The sequence below is a fragment of the Coregonus clupeaformis genome, chromosome 16 (genome assembly GCF_020615455.1).
Source record: "Coregonus clupeaformis isolate EN_2021a chromosome 16, ASM2061545v1, whole genome shotgun sequence".
NCBI classification, from domain to species: domain Eukaryota; kingdom Metazoa; phylum Chordata; class Actinopteri; order Salmoniformes; family Salmonidae; genus Coregonus; species Coregonus clupeaformis.
This window is the reverse complement of record NC_059207.1, coordinates 35,867,667-35,885,956: the sequence shown is the minus strand read 5'-3', so window position 1 is coordinate 35,885,956 and position 18,290 is coordinate 35,867,667. Positions and strand designations below refer to the sequence as shown.

The following is an 18,290-nucleotide window of genomic DNA, read 5'->3' as shown; positions in this document are numbered from 1 at the left end:
GAACACACCGCCCCTGCTCCCCACTGTATATGTTTTTTACGTCAAATCCAAATCAATCCAACGTTCAATTGGAGAACCATTTGAGTGAACATGTAGTTCATCTGAAACATTCTTACGAGAGTTTAAAACAACATGTATTTCGTTTAGCCCGTATTAAGCACAAGTTTTAAATAGCTATAAAATCTGTCTTGTAATTTTAACACAGCCAGATCAACAGTCGGGGCAATAGCATACATAATGGTGAAAAGCAGACGAAACACATCTGACTGCTGCTGCCTTGTGAAAAGCAGCTTAACTGGGTGGAATGGGCAAACTGAGTAAGTCCTCTAAAATGAACCCCCATGGAGAGGAGCTTGGTGTCTCTGCACAGTAGACTGGCTCTGGGAGGGGAGAAATGAGTGGGGTCGGACTACAGAATCAAACAGAGTTAAGGAATTTTATGCATGGATGGATACAGTGAACAGTAATTATGGGGCCATGCTTGGGCTTATACCCTGTCTGTCTCTCTGCATGTTTAGAAGGGAAGGAAAATAAATGCAACTTTATAATATAATAATATATGCCATTTAGCATACCCTTTTCTCCAAAGCGACTTAGTCATGCTTTGTGAAGGCAGATCTCTTCGCATTCTGATTGCTAAAACATTTACAATTTTCAGATTTCTCTATCAAAACTCACAACTCTTGTGTGACCTGCATTACACGTTGATCCAGCAGCTCATCACCGTCTGTAGTGTGACTCAGTGTGGTTTCAGTGTGATTGTATGTTCAGTAGAGGCTATTTGGGCTATGTGACACGATGAGCAGGGACCCCACATGTATTGTTTGAGAGAAAATGTTTTTGTTTACTTGGATGAGTGTCTACTTACTATTAGTGTTATTGTATTCTAGCAGCCTTAAGGCCTCATTTCAACTGCCAGAGACCACATCTCTTTTGACTGTATTTATTTCCAAACCCTAATGTTGCACAACATCCATGAGATGAGGATATTTTACACGAGTCAAGCGGTGCTGCAGATGCACATGCATGATATGTAAGTGAGTCAGTATCTAGTATTCTCCGTAGTTGTAGGAGATGGTGAGAATAAATTAACTGAACGTCTTGTCCATTTTGTGTGCTTTTCTCAAAATGTCCCTGACGAGACTAGTGGATCACAAGATAAATACTGTTTATTCATGTCAATAATCCCTTTTTTGGGATAGGTTTTTCTGATTATATAATATTCCGAAAACATTCATTAACCGTTAGTGTGTCTTGTGCGGTATGTTTTTAGCATAGGCCTACAGTAAAAAAAAACAGGTTGCACATGACAAACTTGAAAATGGGCGTTGCATGAGATTTCACACTCCAAAGACACGATTGGTTCCCTCATCATGGAACGTTGTCTAAATGGTTGTGTAGTGATGAGCGCTCCGGGAACGTGGTTGGCCGTGTGCTGTGCGGACTTCCTTCTGTCTGGCAGCTGAAGTGGATTCTTGGAGCCTGACCAGGCACTGACTCACTGCTTACAGGTCTGTGATGACCAAGCTCCTTTATCCCCAGGACCATCTGATCCAACTCAGTTGCCGGAACACTGGGCCATTCTTGGAAATTGAATTTATTTCAACGACAGTACAAGGAACATGTTGAAGTGGAGAAGACTCATGAAGACCATTCAGATTTTGCCAATCATTATTGGCTGTTAGACAGCCAGTCTGTTAACTCATAGGGATGACTTGACCTCCGCTGGGTGTTTCCCATAGATTTTGTTGTTGTTGCTTGGATCTATAGATTCTGGATCACTCCTACCTGCTTTTACATCAGTGAACTATGTAGACTGTTGTTCACATATGCGTCCTGTCTCTCCTCCCGTATATTGCTGATTTAATTCCAGAGATTATTAATATTTCCATATTTGTCCTTTAATGCTTGATACTTTAGACACATTTGTATTCATTATGTAGACTTCATTAATGTTTTCATGCAACGATTAGGCAAGTTCTCAGAATCCGGCGCCCTACAACAATAATTTGTTTCACACAACTTGACAGGGATGAGAACAAATGGGGGTTGGGGCTCGCGTTGGGGTTGGGGCCAAAACCAACTGTTGGGTGATAGATCTGTGAGTGTAAAAATTATGGCTTGGCTGCCTCTACAGGGGTGTCACATAGCAGCCCTGAGTTTTGGGGTCCTTAACAAATTCCTCAGGGTGGATTATGGGGGTGAGGGCTAAGTGTTAATCTCTTTGGCCAGATGCTGCAGGGTGTAGGGGCGAGCAGATATGCATGTGAGGGTCACCCACAGCAGTGAGCCCACATACAACACACGTCCCCAGCTTCAATTTGCCATCAACAGCCATGGGGGAGTAAGTATGTGACAGGAGCTCTGCCTGCCCAGTTATCTCTTGTCTTTCATAAATCCCTATAGGAATTCACCTTTTGTATCCTCTCTTAATTTTTCTTAATTGTATCCACCTTGTTGTATCATGGCAACAAAGATGACTTTATAGCACTCATTGTTGCCTTTTTTAGAATAAGCTTATTTAAAGTTACTGCTTGTAAAGAAAGGTGTTTTAGCTACTCTTGCATAGAAATACTTTTTGTAACAGTATGAGAACTTTTTAAATCTGTAATTAGCGACTGTTGAAGTTTTACAGTGAATCATTGGATCTTGCCTCCTAGGGTTTGTCTGTAGTGACACTTACGGACTGAAAATGATAATAAATCATGCCAATTTGTACATCTTTGTTTATTAATTGTTCTGAAAACAAAACTTTCTCTTTAGAACTAGCTAATACAATTTGACTTCTTGTTTGTTTTGTAAAACCTGAACAATCTGATACATGCTTTGTATTTTCTTATCAAAAAGGGAGTGTCTGCACATGCAAAAAAAATCCATACATACAAAAAGCTTATTTCCCTCAAATGTTGTGCACAAATGTGTTTACATCCCTGTTAGTGAGCATTTCTCCTTTGTCAAGATAATCCATCCGACAGATTTGGCATATCAAAAAGCTGATTAAACAGCATGATCATTACACAGGTGCCCCTTGTGCTGTGTACATTAAAAGGCTACTCTAAAATGTGCAGTTTTGTCACACAACACAATGCCATAGGTGTCTCAAATTTTGAGGAGGCGTCAATTGGCATCCTGACTGCAGGAATGTCCACCAGCACTGTTGCCAGAGAATTGAATGTTAATTTCTCTGCCATAAGCCGATGTCGTTTTAGAGAATTTGTTAGTACGTCCAACCGGCCTCACAACCGTGTATGGCGTTGTGTGGGTGCGCAGTTTGCTAATGTCAACGTTGTGAACGGAATGCCCCATGGTGGCATTGGGGTTATGGTATAGGCAGGCATAAGCTACGGACAACGAACACAATTGCATTTTATCGACGGCAATTTGAATGCACAGAAATACCGTGACGAGATCCTGAGGCCCATTGTGAGACCTAAAAAAAAAAAGGGCATCTGTGATCAAGAGATTATCTGTATTCCCAGTTGTGAAATCCATAGATTAGGGCCTAATTTATTTCAATTGACTGTAACTCAGTGAAATCTTTGAAATTGTTGCATGTTGCGTTTTATATTTTTGTTCAGTATAATTCTCTATTGTGCAGTGTTAGTCTTTCTAGGTGTTTGTTTTACATGAATAACAAGTTCGTTTTGCATTAAATGCAACAGAGACCTTGTTAGAAATCAAGCTGAGTGTTTCAGTTTTTAGCAAAGCTCAAACTCTTCCTCCGCATGCTAAAGGCGTCCGCATACATAGGTTCGGTTTGCTCCTAGCAGAACTCAACTAGGCGACGTGAACGTCTGTTTTCGCATAATCCCTTATAAAAAGCATGAGCTGGCGCACACCCAGAGAACATCACTTAGTGTAGAGGTGCTGACTAACGGAGAATAAACTGTAAGCTATAAAAACAAATAAAGAGAGTCGCACACTCTACGTAAGAAACCACCAACGTTTTGGCAGCACTGTGATGCCCTGTAAAAGGCACAGTGTTGCCGAAACGTTGGTGGTTTCTTACGTAGAGTGTGCGACTCTCTTTATTTGTTTTTATTTGCATAATCCCTTAAAATACCTTCGCTTGAAAAATTAGAAAAAAATTGCAATATTGCGGTTTGTCCCTCTTGAGATGCCGTATGCAACAACATATAGTAACAGTTCCTCAATAGTCAGTATCAATCTAAGGTTAACCAAGAAATCTGTCATAAATTTTGACGTTTTTGCCGAGGAGGTCTTAGTCGCGCATTTTTACATCAAACTAAGATGTTTGCAGTATTTCTCAAGTGAAATTTTTTGCATGAAAACTAGTCATCTGTCGTTTAATAAAAACAAACACTTCATTGAAGAATCCCTACTGTTACCCAATCACCAATGAAGGGGTGTAGACTTTGGCTTGCCTAAAGAAAAAATGTGTTCGAACAGCTGGAAAAAAAAACACCAAAACAAATAAAATGTCACAATTTCGTCATAATATATGCGCAATCTGTTTCAACTGGGAAGCATGCGGTAAGCTTAACTCTCAGCTTAGGTCTCGTGGGTTTTCATGCGAGGCTCTCAAATCATAACTTTGCATTTGTGTTTCACATGTCACATGTGAGCACAATTTCATCTTCTTGTTTTTGTTCTTCCAGTTTGGCACAGTGAATGGCTCAGTGCTGATGCCCCAGTGGTCCAGATGGAGTTCTATTCACAGAGCAGTCAACAGCTATAGCGCACTCCACAGGATGTTGGCGGTGCAGAGTATGCTGGTGGTTCTGGCCTTGCTTGCCCAGATTTTACCAGCCCAGGCCCGGCCTGCCATCCCAGATGAAGGTAAGGCTCCCCTGCCTGGACATAAATATGGCGTCAGTCCATCACCTAAATTGTATGTCTTCTTGTGTGTCACATTTCTCCTGATCATGTTTTTGTGGTCAAAATGAACCACAATATATTTGACTGGCTCTTATCCCAGACCCTTTTGAATTGGGCCATATGATATCCTTTTTTATTGTTCATTTACATCAGTAGATGGATTTAGAGAAGATGTAGTTACCAACATAAACAATGCTCTAAATTTGGAATTTTATTTTACAAGCACTCCATCTGTAATGGTTTTATTCCTCTGGTCTCTGTAGTTGTACAATAATCTAGAGACTTTTCCAGTGTTTTAAGTTTTTCTCTATTTAGTCTCAGTGCAGCCCCCACGCAATTCCCTGTATATGATGTAGATGTAATGAGCCTAACTGGATCTAATTTGACATGGCTTTAAGTATCTACTATTTTATATTGTTGTAGAACTGAAATAGCTATGTTATAGGTTGCCTACGAAAAGGCAACATAATAGTTGCACAAGCTCGGCTGAAAAAAAGGAAAAGGGTCACTGAAACAGAATCCTGAAAAATGTATTTTGGATGAATTCCAATAGTGTAATGGCTGCCTGGACTTGTGGGTGGATAGTTCTGGATACTTACACTCAGGAGTCGGAAGTAGAGTGCTGCAAAAGGAATATAATAAAGCCCAGCATTATAATTAGAGTAATTATGAAAGAGGGTCTCTCTTGTGCTGTAAGCTTTCAGATAAACTAGGCAGAGCTGTGTTTATCCCAATACAGCGAGGGGAGGGAGTAAATGCCTCCCATCTATAGCCTCAGGCCCAGGCAGCTTCACTACCTAGCTAGCAGTCCCTGCTCCTCTCCTTCTCCTTCGTAATGAAAAGGTATTTTTTTGTCACAGAGGGACGAGTTAACTGCCAGGAAACTATAAATGAGCTGTTAAAAAAAGAAAGAGAAACACCCATGAGTCCACTTGGAGCCCTTCCTAAACCGAAGAGATAGGGTTTCTGAGAAAACAGTGTATATTCTTACAGCTAGAATGAGAAAGACTGGGGGATATATTGCCGGTGGGGTGGGTCTCTCTCTACCCAGTTTTCAATCACCAAATGGCCAGGTATTATTTAGAACCCCCTCTGCTGTTCTTCCAGCCCCCCTCTCCACAGTACTTGGGAGTGCATCACTTTCCCCATGCTCCCCCGCTGGGTGACTGATCCACTTCAGCTGTTCACAAACAATCACAGCAGAAGTATTTGTTCACATCCTTTTTGTCATGGGTGGGAAACAAAATTGCTTATTAAGTGGAAATGGTCATGTTATTATGTATGTTGCTTAGTTCGTTTTTTTAAATAAGTGTTATTTTAGCTTACTCTTGAGTATTGAGTATTTGTTTGTGGTTTGTTTCTCTGTGAGGAGGATTGGATTGAAAAGGCCCTCCTCAGAAGGAGATAAATATCTAAAGGAGGCAAGTCATTGACAGGTGGGGCCGCGTAAGAAAACTGTTTCCCAGGGAATTCCTTTGACTGTGAGATCTGCTTCCTGTCCTGAGGTCTGTGGCACTGTCAGTCAAAGCAGAAAATACACTGACACTTCAGTAGAGGACTCAAAACCCCGAGCTGCCAAGGCCGCCCTAATTCGGACTCTCCTCAGACAGAGAGGGGTTTAGAGGCACTTTACAGAGAGGGGTTTAGAGGCACTTTACAGAGAGGGGTTTAGAGGCACTTTACAGAGAGGGGTTTAGAGGCACTTTACAGAGAGGGGTTTAGAGGCACTTTACAGAGAGGGGTTTAGAGGCACTTTACAGAGAGTGGCGCAGTGGTCTAAGGCACTGCATCGCAGTGCTAGCTGTGCCACTAGAGATCCTGGTTCGAGTCCAGGCTCTGTCGCAGCCGGCCGCGACCGGGAGACCCATGGGCGGCGCACAATTGGTCCAGCGTCGTCCAAGGTAGGGGAGGGTTTGGCCGGCAGGGATATGGGTTTGTTTCCCACGGGGGGCCAGTATGAAAAAAAACAACATGTATGCATTCACTAACTGTAAGTCGCTCTGGATAAGAGCGTCTGCTAAATGACTAAAATGTAAATGTAAATGGGTTTAGAGGCACTTTACAGAGAGGGGTTTAGAGGCACTTTAGAGAGAGGGGGGTTAGAGGCACTATACAGAGAGGGGGGTTAGAGGCATTATACAGGCTGAACATCAGGGATGTGATGAAGCTAATGAACTAGACATGAGGGGCCCCAAATCAGTGGGGGGAGAATGGCCACCGAGAGAGTGGTATTTCTGCTTACGCCATCTCCCTGCTTTTACTGGGATCTCTGTGCTGCACTCAACCATCACTCCGCGAGAGCAGGAAATCCCAACAGTCATTCACACGGCATATTGCTTCCTATCTGGAAGCCAGCGCAGGTTCTATAGACTGGAGCCAATGTGTTCCGTTTTTATAGGCAGTCCTGCGCTCATAGACTCATGCACTTTTTTTTTTTTTATCCCTGTGTTGCATGCTTACTTCTCGGACAAAATCCCTTTCATGATTTTGTGTAATTAAGTTGATTTTCAGGGTTGTCAATACATTTTTCCAAATGGTTGGAAGAAAGCATGCCAGCAGGACTATTCCAGCTGGGTTGCTTTCTGAAAATATGGTCCCTAATCCATCTTAATCCAACCATGGAAGCAGAAGGATTAACTAAACTACAACTTCATGGAAAGCTTACTACTTTGGTTTGACTGACTATCTAGTCACCTCTATTTTTAGTTACACACAGATATCCCTTAATGAATGGAAATAATGATGGAATGACTGTAAACAATGTTAATTTAGGTCCCACTGTGACAGAGTATACATTTAGATGACTCTTGCTCCCGAGTGGCGCAGTGGTCTAAGGCACTGCATTGCAGTGCTAGCTGTGCCACTAGAGATCCTGGTTCGAATCCAGGCTCTGTCGTAGCCGGCCGCGACCGGGAGACCCATGAGGCGGCGCACAATTGGCCCAGCGTCGTCCAGGGTAGGGGAGGGAATGGCCGGCAGGGATGTAGCTCAGTTGGTAGAGCATGGCGTTTGCAACGCCAGGGTTGTGGGTTCGATTCCCACAGGGGGCCAGTTTAAAAAAATAAATAAAGAATGTATGCACTCACTAACTGTAAAATGTAAATGTAAATGTAAATACATAAACTAGACGTTGGCCTCAATTAGACATTGACTCAATGTTCTTAGAGCATCTTCACTTCCCACTTGATTCTCCAATTTGCCATCGCTCCTCAATAGCGATGGCAATGCTGCAACTTGTTGCTGTTTGTGATCCCAATTGTAATCATAAGACTGGATTGACTTTGCTCCACAACATCGACAAGTCAATGGGATATTTATGGGCCGTCTGCAGCTAGACTAATAGCTGGAATGTTGACATAGCCTTATCAGCTTGATAGACTTTAGAGGGCAAGGAGGGAAAAAACCCAAGCATGATCATGGCCCCACACAGAGCGTGGTGGACCCCTTTTATGTTTTAGCCTGTCTCAATTAGATAGTTGTGGCCCATCCCTAAATGCTGCTGCTTCTTCCCGTTTTTGAGGAGAAAGTTGATCCTACCCTCTGGCCCCTTTTTACTGCTGGGATTAAGGGCATGTCAGACATATGTGATCCAGGAAAAACCTTTACTAGGCCCAACTAGGGTCACCATGGCAACATGCACTAGAACCTGCTGCTGCAGGCCCTCACTTTCTCTCTCTACCTTTCTCTTGTGTACAAGCTCTTGCTCTCTCGCTCTCGTACTCTCTCTCCCCCTTATTGTTTAGAGCCTGTGTTGAGATGGAGGGAGGGCTTACTGTGATCAGGATTGCTAATGTTGTCCTGAGGGTATGGTATACAGTATGGGTGTGCTCCCTGGTTGGAGAAGAGCCTAGTATATGTTACATTGTACTGTACTTTTTCTACATTTTGTTACGTTACAGCCTTATTCTAAAATTGATTAAATACACATTTTCCCTCATCAATCTACACACAATACCCTATAATGACAAAGTGAAAACAGGTTTTTAGAAATCGCTGCCAAAGGTGCTTCACCAAAGTACTGAGTAAAGGATCTGAATACTTATGTAAATGTGTATTCCATTTTTTATTTCTAAATTTCTAAAAACCTGTTTTTGCTTTGTCATTATGAGGTATTGTGTGTAGATTGATTGAGGGGAAAAAATGATTTAATCAATTTTAGAATAAGGCTGTAACATAACAAAATGTGGAAAAAGTCAAGGGGTCTGAATACTTTCCGAATGCACTGTATGTTCAGTCTTCACTTCATTATGAATGTACCAAGAAGCGGACTTCTTTGGACCCGGGAAGAGATTCAACAACACTGAAACGTTTCTTAACATAGTATTAGTATTTAGTATTTTATTGGTATCCCCAATTAGCCGCTGCCAAGGCAGCAGCTACTCTTCCTGAGGTCCAAACAGGAAACAAAACACAACAAATAATATACATAACACTGCATAAACAATGCACAATACAAAGTACAATACAAAATATATAAAAAATATCTGTCTCTTCACAGTCCCAGTCATTTTCTATCTGGTTTTATTGTTAGCTTGAGTTACCTGGGGTGGCAGAGTTCCATGTAGTCATGGCTATATTTAATTACTGTGTGTTTCCCAACCTCTGTTTTGGACCTGGGGACTGGGAAGAGACCTCTGGCTGCATGTCTTGTGTGGTACCGATGAGTGTCCGAACTGTGTACCAATTGCTTGAACAGACAGTTCGGTACCTTTAACCCATCAACACCTTGCACAAAGACCAATAGTGATGCAGTCAATCTCTCCTCAACTTTGAGCCAGGAGATATTGACATGCATACCACTGACATTCGCCCTCCGTGTACACCTACAGTGCCTTCAAAGTATTGACTTATTCCACATTTTATTGTTACAGCCTGAATTCAAAATGGATTAAATAGATTTTACACACAATACCCCATAATGACAAAGTGAAAACATGTTTTTAGAAATGTTTTCATATTTCTTGAAAATGAAAATGAAATACAGAAATATCTAATTTACACCTGAGTCAATACATGTTAGAGTAACCTTTTGGCAGCATTTACAGCTGTGAGTCTTTCTGGGTAAGTCTCTAAGAGCTTTGCTCACCTGAATTGTACAATATTTGCCAATTTTTCCTTTCAAAATTATTCAAGCTCTGTCAAATTGGTTGTTGATCACTGTTAGACAATCATTTAAGTCTTGCTGTACATTTTCAAGGAGATTTAAGTCAAAACTGTAACTTGGCCATTCAGGAACATTCACTATCTTCTTGGTAAGCAACTCCAGTGTAGATTTGGCCTTGTGTTTTAGGTTATTGTCTTGCTGAAAGGTGAATTAATCTCCCAGTGTCTGGTGGAAAGCAGACTGAACCAGGTTTTCCTCTAGGATTTTGCCTGTGCTTAGCTCCATTTTATTTTTATCCTGAAAAACACCCCAGTCCTTAACGATTACAAGCATACCCAAAACATGATTCAGCCACCACTATGCTTGAAAATATGGAGAGTGGTACTCAGTAATGTGTTGAATTGGATTTGCTCCAAATATAACACTTTGTATTCAGGACAAAAAGTGTATTGCTTTGCCACATTTTTTGCAGTGTTACTTTAGTGCCTTGTTGCAAACAGGATACATGTTTTAGAATGTTTGTTCTGTACAGGCTTCCTTCTTTTCAATTAGGTTAGTATTGTGGAGTAACTTCAATGTTGATCCATCCTCAGTCTTCTCCTATCACAGCCATTACATTCTGTAACTGTTTTAAAGTCACTATTGGCCTGTTGCTGAAATCTTGAGCGGTTTCCTTCCTCTCTGGCAACTGAGTTAGGAAGGACGCCTGTATCTTTGTAGTGACTTGGTGTATTGATACACCATCTAAAGTTTAATTAATAACTTCACCATGCTCAAAGTGATATTCAATGTCATTTGTTAAAAACGATTATTGCACACACAGTGAGTCCAACTTATTATGTGACTTGTTGTTAAGCACATTTTTACTGCTGAACTTATTCATGCTTGCCATAACAAAGGGGTTGAATATTTATGGGCTCAAGACATTTCAGCTAAAAAAAAATTATTAATTTGTAAAAAATTCGAAAAAACATAATTCCATTTTGACGTTATGGGGTATTGTGTGTAGTGACAAAAAATCTAAATTCAATCAATTTAAATTCAGGCTGTAACACATAACAAAATGTGGAAAAAGTCGAGGGGTGTGACCACTTTCTGAAGGCACTGTAAGTGCAGTACGTGCTGCTCTGTTCTGGACCAACTGCAATTTTCCTATGTCCTTCTTTGTTGCACATGACAGTACAACTGGGCAGTAGTCCAGGTGCGACAAAATTGGGGCCTGTAGGACATGCCTGGTTGATTTTAGATGTCACGAAAGCAGAGCAACGCCTTATCGTGGACGGACCACTTCCCATTGAGTCTATACGTTTTGACCATGACAGGGTTACACCCAGCAGTTTAGTCTCCTCAACTTGCTTAGTTGCAACATTATTCAGTAATATATCTAAATGAGGTTTAGGGTGGAGTGAGTGATTTGTCCCAAAAACAATGCTTTTAGTTTGAGATATTTAGCAACAGCCTATTGCTAGTTACCCATTCTAAAACTGACTGGAGCTCTATGTTAAGGGTGTCAGTTATTTATTTTACTGTTGTAGCTGATGTGTATAAAGTTGAGTCCTCAGCGTACATAGACACACAGGTTTTATTCAAGGTCAGTGGAAGGTCATTAGTAAAAACAAAAAACAATATTGGCCCAAGCCGGCTGCCCTGCGGTACAACACACTCAACCTAATTTGCATTAGAGAGGCTTCAATTAAAGAAAACCCTCTGTTCTATTAGATGGGTAACTCTCAATCCATAGTAAGGCAGAGGATGTAAGTCCATAACACCTATGTTTTTTCAGCAATAGGTTATGATCAATAATATCAAAAGCTGCACTGAAATCTAACAAAACAGCTCCCATAATCTTCTTATCAATTTCTTTCAGCCAGTCATTAGTCATTTGTGTCAGTGCTGAGCATGTTGAGTGCCCTTCCTTATAAGCATGCTGAAAGTCTGTTAATGAGTTTTCTGTAAAATAACATTGTATTTGGTCAAACATGATTTCATAAATACTTCAAGTGTGGCATCAGGTTGTTCCTCATTACACACATCAGACCAACAAATATTTTTCACATCTTTGACATAGAAATCATTGAAAAACCTCTTGAAAACCTCTTGTATGATCGCTTATACACAATTTTAGGTCCAGTCTTTGTAACTTAGTTTTTTCTATATACAGCTATTATATTATGATCACTACATCCGATGGGTGTGGATACTGCTTTAGAGCAGATTTCTGCCGCATTAGTAAAGATGTGGTCAATACACGGATGATTTAGTTCCTGTTCTGTTTGTAAATACCCTGGTAGGTTGACTGATAGCGTGAACCAGATTGCAGGCATCAGTTATAGCTTGAAGCTTCTTTTTGAGTGGACAGCTTGATGACAACCAGTCAATATTTAGGTCACCCAGAAAATATACCTCTGTTGATATTATTATTGACCATTTCACACACATAGTCGAAATACAAACTTTTAGCACTCCGTGGTCTATAGCAACTTCCTACGAGAATAGGCTTTAGGTGAGGCAGATGAACCTGTAGCCATATTACTTCCATATCATCTGACATGAGATCCTCTCTCAGCCTAATAGGAATACTCTGAACATGCACAGAGTGTACAAAACATTAAGAGCACCTTCCTAATAGAGAGTTGCATCCCCCTTTTGTCCTCAGAACAGCCTTACTTCATTGGGGCATGGACTCTGTAAGGTGTCGAATGTTGACTCCAATGCTTCACACAGTTGTCAAGTTGGCTGGATGTCCTTTGGGTGGTGGACCATTCTTGACACACACAGGAAACTGTTGAGCGTAAAAAACCCAGTAGTGTTGCAGTTCTCAACACAAACCGGTGCGCCTGGCACCTACTACAATACCCTGTTCAAAGGCACTTAAATATTTTGTCTTGCCCTTTTACCCTCTGAATGGCACACACACAATCCATGTCTCACTTTTCTCAAGGCTTAAAAATCCTTCTTTAACCTGTTTCCTCCCCTTCATCTACACTGATTTAAGTGGATTTAACAAGTGACATGAATAAGGGATCATGGCTTTCACCTGGAAAGTTTTTAATGTTTTGTACACTCTGTGTATATAGCAACACCTCAGCCATCTGCATTTTTACTGTTATTTACTGTTATTTTACTGCTTTTATTTTTTAATTATCTATTGTTTACATAACACTTCTTTCTCTTAAAACTGCATTTTTGTTTAGGTCTTGTAAGTAATCATTTCACTGTAAGGTCTACACCTGTTGTGTTCGGCGAATGTGACAAATAACGTTTGATTTGATTTCGATCTTTCCTGTATATGCTATAACCATGTATAGCTACTAACATCAACCTGTAGGCTGTCTTCAGATTATGTCTAGAAGAATTTGGGATTCCATGTTCTTGTAAACATTTACCCTTTTTGCAACTTTTTTTGACTCATCACACGATGCTGCTACTCTTTACTATTTGTCACTTTATTCCTAGTTATATGTACATATCTACCTCAATTACCTCGTACGCCTGCACATCGACTCGGTACTCATACCCCTTGTGTATAGCCAAGTTATTGTTACTCATTGTGTATCTATTACTTTTATTATTACGTGTTTTACTTTTCAATTATTTCTCTATTTTCTTTACTCTCTGCATTGTTGGGAAGGGCCCGTAAGTAAGCATATCACTGTTAGGCCGCACCTGTTGTTTACGAAGTATGTGACTAATACAATTAGATTTGAAAAGGTTTGGAGTGTATGGATTATAATCCATCAAGGATCAACAAGGATCTAGGTACGTGAGATACACATATACTGTAGTTGTGACAGAGGAGTAATGAGAATGGCAAAGGATTAGGGCTAGCAATTGCCAGGGAACTCACAATACGATATTATCATGCTACTTAAGGGTCGATACAATATGTATTGTGATTGTCGCGATTCTATACGTATTGCGATGAGATGTTCTAAACACACCGCTCACTATATTTCTGCTACATAGAGCCCCACAGTGGAGGTGTCATGATAAGCCGAATATACACTACCAGTCAAAAGTGTGGACACACCAACTCATTCAAGGGTTTTTCTTTATTTTTACTATTTTCTACATTGTAGAATAATAGTGAAGACATCAAAACTATGAAATAACACATACGGAATCATGTAGTAACCAAAAAAGTGTTAAACAAATCTAAATATATGTTATATTTGAGATTCTTCGAATAGCCACCCTTTGCCTTGATGACAGCTTTGCACACACTTGGCATTCTCTCAACCAGCTTCCTGAGGTAGTCACCTGGAATTCATTTCAAATAACAGGTGTGCCTTGTTAAAAGTTAATTTGTGGAATTATTTTCCTTAATGTGTTTGAGCCAATCAGTTGGTTTGAGATGAGTCGGACCGCAGAGTGAAGGAAAAGCAGCCAACAAGTGCTCAGCATATGTGGGAACTCCTTCAAGACTGTTGGAAAAGCATTCCTCATGAAGCTGGTTGAGAGAATGCCAAGAGTGTGCAAAGCTGTCATCAAGGCAAAGGGTGGCTACTTTGAAGAATCTCAAATATAAAATATAGTTTGATTTGTTTTTGGTTACTACATGATTCCATATGTGTTATTTCATATTTTTGATCTCTTCACTATTATTCTACAATGTAAAAAGAAAGAAAAAACCTTGAATGAGTAGGTGTGTCCAAACTTTTGATTGGTACTGTATATAGGAAAAAGTCACCTTGTACGAGAGATTTATGTGGTTATCAAAACGTGGCGGAAGGGTAAGCCTACACGAAACACAGCCCTTATTTTATGTGTTTCTAAAATCTCCTATGGGAAAAATGTATGGTGGAAAAACTAATGGAACCATTTCCCTCTTTGACCGCTAGGTTTTATGGGTATTATGACTCATACTGTGGTACTCTATTGAGACGAGAGCATGAGAATTTGTTTTGCTCAGTCATAGAAATAAAAGTGCTGAAAACATGTTGGCTCACTTCTTTAAGAAGAAGATGGAGAACAAGCTATAGGATGAAAAATACCAGAGTTTTGGCGCAGGTACATTTACAGTTGAGTAATTTAGCAGACTCTCTCATCCAGAGCGATTTACAGTTAGTGCATTTATCTTAAGATAGCTAGGTGGGACAACCACGAATCACAGGCACAGGCATAGAAAGTACATTATTCCTCAATAATGTAGCTGTCAGTAGAGCCCGAGCTAGAAGGGGAGGGGGGAGGGGGTCGTCAGGTGCTGGTTAAGTTATAGAAGGAGGTGTTGAGGTGAGGAGGAGGATTATTTAAGATAGGGTCTGAAGAGGTAGGGTTTCAGATTTTTTTTGGAAGATGGGCAGGGACTCTGCTGTCCTAGCTTCAGGGGGAAGCTGTTTCCACCATTGGGGTGCCTGGACAGAGGAGAGCTTGGACTGGGCTGAGTGGGAGCTGCCCTCCCTTAGGTGTGGGAGGGCCAAGATACCTGAGGTGGGAGAACGGAGTGCTCGGGTTGGGGTGTAGGGTTTGAGCATAGCCTGAAGGTAGCGAGGGGCAGTTCCTCTTGCTGTTCCGTAGGTAAGCACCATGGTCTTGTAGTGGATGTGAGCTTCAACTGGAAGCCAGTGGAGTGTGCGGAGGAGCGGGGTGACATGAGAGAACTTGGGAAGGTTGAAAACCAGAATGGCTGCAGCGTTCTGGATAAGTTGCAGGGGTTTGATGGCACAAGCGGGAAGCCCAGCCAACAGCGAGTTGCAGTAGTCCAGACGCGAGAGAACAAGTGGCTGGATTAGGACCTGCGTCGCTTCCTGTGTGAGATAGGGTCGTACTCTACGGATTTTGCTGAGCATGAACCTGCAGGAGCGGGTCACTGCTTTGATGTTTGCAGAGAAGGACAGGGTGTTGTCCAGGGTCACGCCAAGGTTCTTTGCACTCTGGGAAGGCGACACTGTGGAGTTGTCAACTGTGATGGAGAGGTCTTTGAGCGGGCAGGCCTTCCCCGGGAGGAAGAGCAGTTCCGTCTTGAGCTTGAGGTGGTGCCCTGGGGGACACCAGTAGTGCGAGTACGTGGTGCAGTCATAGATCCTCTCCACTTCACCTGGTAGGACGGCCTGCCAGGTAGGATGCAATCCAAGAGTCTACAGAGCCTGAGACGCCCAGCCCTGAGAGGGTGGAGAGGAGGATATGATGGTTCATGGTGTCGAAGGCAGCGGATAGATCTAGGAGGATGAGAACAGAGGAGAGTGAGTCAGCTTTGGCAGTGCGGAGAGCTTCCATGACACAGAGAAGAGCAGTCTCAGTTGATTGACCCCGTCTTGAAGCCTGACTGGTTAGGTACAGATGACTAGCGCTATCTAACACTAGGTGTACATAGCAAATCGATACTTGGAGTCAAGTATCAATATTTGACTGAGGGCGGCAGGTAGCTTAGTGGGTAAGAGCGTTGTGCCAGTAACCGAAAGGTCGCTGGTTCTAATCCCCGAGCCGACTAGGTGAAACATCTGTTGATGTGCCCTTGAGCAAGGCACTTAACCCTAATTGCTCCTGTAAGTCGCTCTGGATAAGAGCGTCTGCTAAATGACAAAAATATATATATATATATATATATATATATAATATCATCCAAAGTAATATTGCAATTTGTAACTATCGTTTCTTTCTGCAAAGGATGCAGAAAATGTATTGTGACAAGTGTTTGTGCCAGACATTACCACTTGGAAAAGGCAAAGATGGCTTTTTCACCGTATAGCCCAGTCCTTATCTTATAGCTAAGATATAGACCACGTTGTCCTCTAATGCTTTTCCAGCGTCTGTAACAGATAAATGTCCCCATAGACTCCCAGGCAAGTTTAGCTTGATGGACAAGATGTCAACATAATCGTGTTACCCCCTTCCCCTGGTCGTCTATGTAGTCATAGAAAACGCGGCTCCGGTGTCTAGCTCTGTGGCTAGCTCGCCTCCTCCCCATTCTTCTAGTCTAATTCCACCTTCCTCTCCCAAGGAGCTCCTTGCCAGCCTGACGATTGGCCCTTGACTAATTTGGGGTGCGATTAAATTTAATGGAGAGGATAGACCGGGATTGGGTGGAGAAGGTAAGAGGCTGCAGCTCGATTTTCAGCTCTGCAAACTCAAACAAGGGCTTGGATTCAATAAACCGTGTGTGAATGTGGATGATGGTACTTTCAGGGACATCGAGGAAAGAGCTGCTCCCTTGTCTTTGTGATTCCTTTCTCATATACAGTTGAAGTCGGAAGTTTACATACACTTAGGTTGGAGTCATTAAAACTCGTTTTTTCAACCACTCTTGTTAACAAACTATAGTTTTGGCAAGTCGGTTAGGACATCTACCTTGTGCATGACACAAGTAATTTTTCCAACAATTGTTTACAGACAGATTATTTCACTTATAATTCACTGTATCACAATTCCAGTGGGTCAGAAGTTTACATACACTAAGTTGACTGTGCCTTTAAACAGCTTGGTAAATTCCAGAAAATGATGTCATGGCTTTAGAAGCTTCTGATAGGCTAATTTACATCATTTGAATCAATTGGAGGTGTACCTGTGGATGTATTTCAAGGCCTACCTTCAAACTCAGTGTCTCTTTGCTTGACATCATGGGAAAATCAAACGAAATCAGAAAAGACCTCAGAAAAAGAATTGTAGACCTCCACAAGTCTGGTTCATCCTTGGGAGCAATTTCCAAATGCCTGACGGTACCACGTTCATCTGTACAAACAATAGTACGCAAGGATTAACACCATGGGACCACGCAGCCGTCATACCGCTCAGGAAGGAGACGCGTTCTGTCTCCTAGAGATGAATGTACTTAGGTGCGAAAAGTGCAAATCAATCCCAGAACAACAGCAAAGGACCTTGTGAAGATGCTGGAGGAAACGGGTACAAAAGTATCTATATCCACAGTAAAACGAGTCCTATATCGACATAACCTGAAAGGCTGCTCAGCAAGGAAGAAGCCACTACTCCAAAACCGCCATAAAAATGCCAGACTACGGTTTGCAACTGCACATGGGGACAAAGATTGTACTTTTTGGAGAAATGTCCTCTGGTCTGATGAAACAAAAATAGAACTGTTTGGCCATAATGACCATCGTTATGTTTGGAGGGAAAAGGGGGAGCTTGCAAACCGAAAAACACCATCCCAACCGTGAAGCACGGGGGTGGCAGCATCATGCTGTGGGGGTGCTTTGCTGCAGGAGGGACTGGTGCACTTCACAAAATAGATGGCATCATGTGGATATATTGAAGCAACATCTCAAGACATCAGTCAGGAAGTTCAAGCTTGGTCGCAGATGGGTCTTCCAAATGGACAATGACCCCAAGCATACTTCCAAAGTTGTGGCAAAATGGCTTCAGGACAACAAAGTCAAGGTATTGGAGTGGCCAT

The 18,290-nt window shown here is 41.7% G+C and overlaps 1 protein-coding gene across 8 annotated transcripts in view; it reads left to right on the top strand.

The window, feature by feature from the left end:
* The window catches only part of LOC121584814 (fibroblast growth factor receptor 1-A), a 43,929-nt gene that overhangs the window by 9,277 nt on the left and 16,362 nt on the right, over positions 1 to 18,290 (top strand). For all 8 annotated transcript variants that reach the window (XM_041900948.2, XM_041900954.2, XM_041900953.2 and 5 more), the window contains exon 2: positions 4,620 to 4,800. In XM_041900948.2, coding sequence (XP_041756882.1) covers positions 4,647 to 4,800 — 154 coding nt within the window. In that variant the 5' untranslated portion in view covers positions 4,620 to 4,646. The remainder of the gene's footprint in view (positions 1 to 4,619; positions 4,801 to 18,290) is intronic.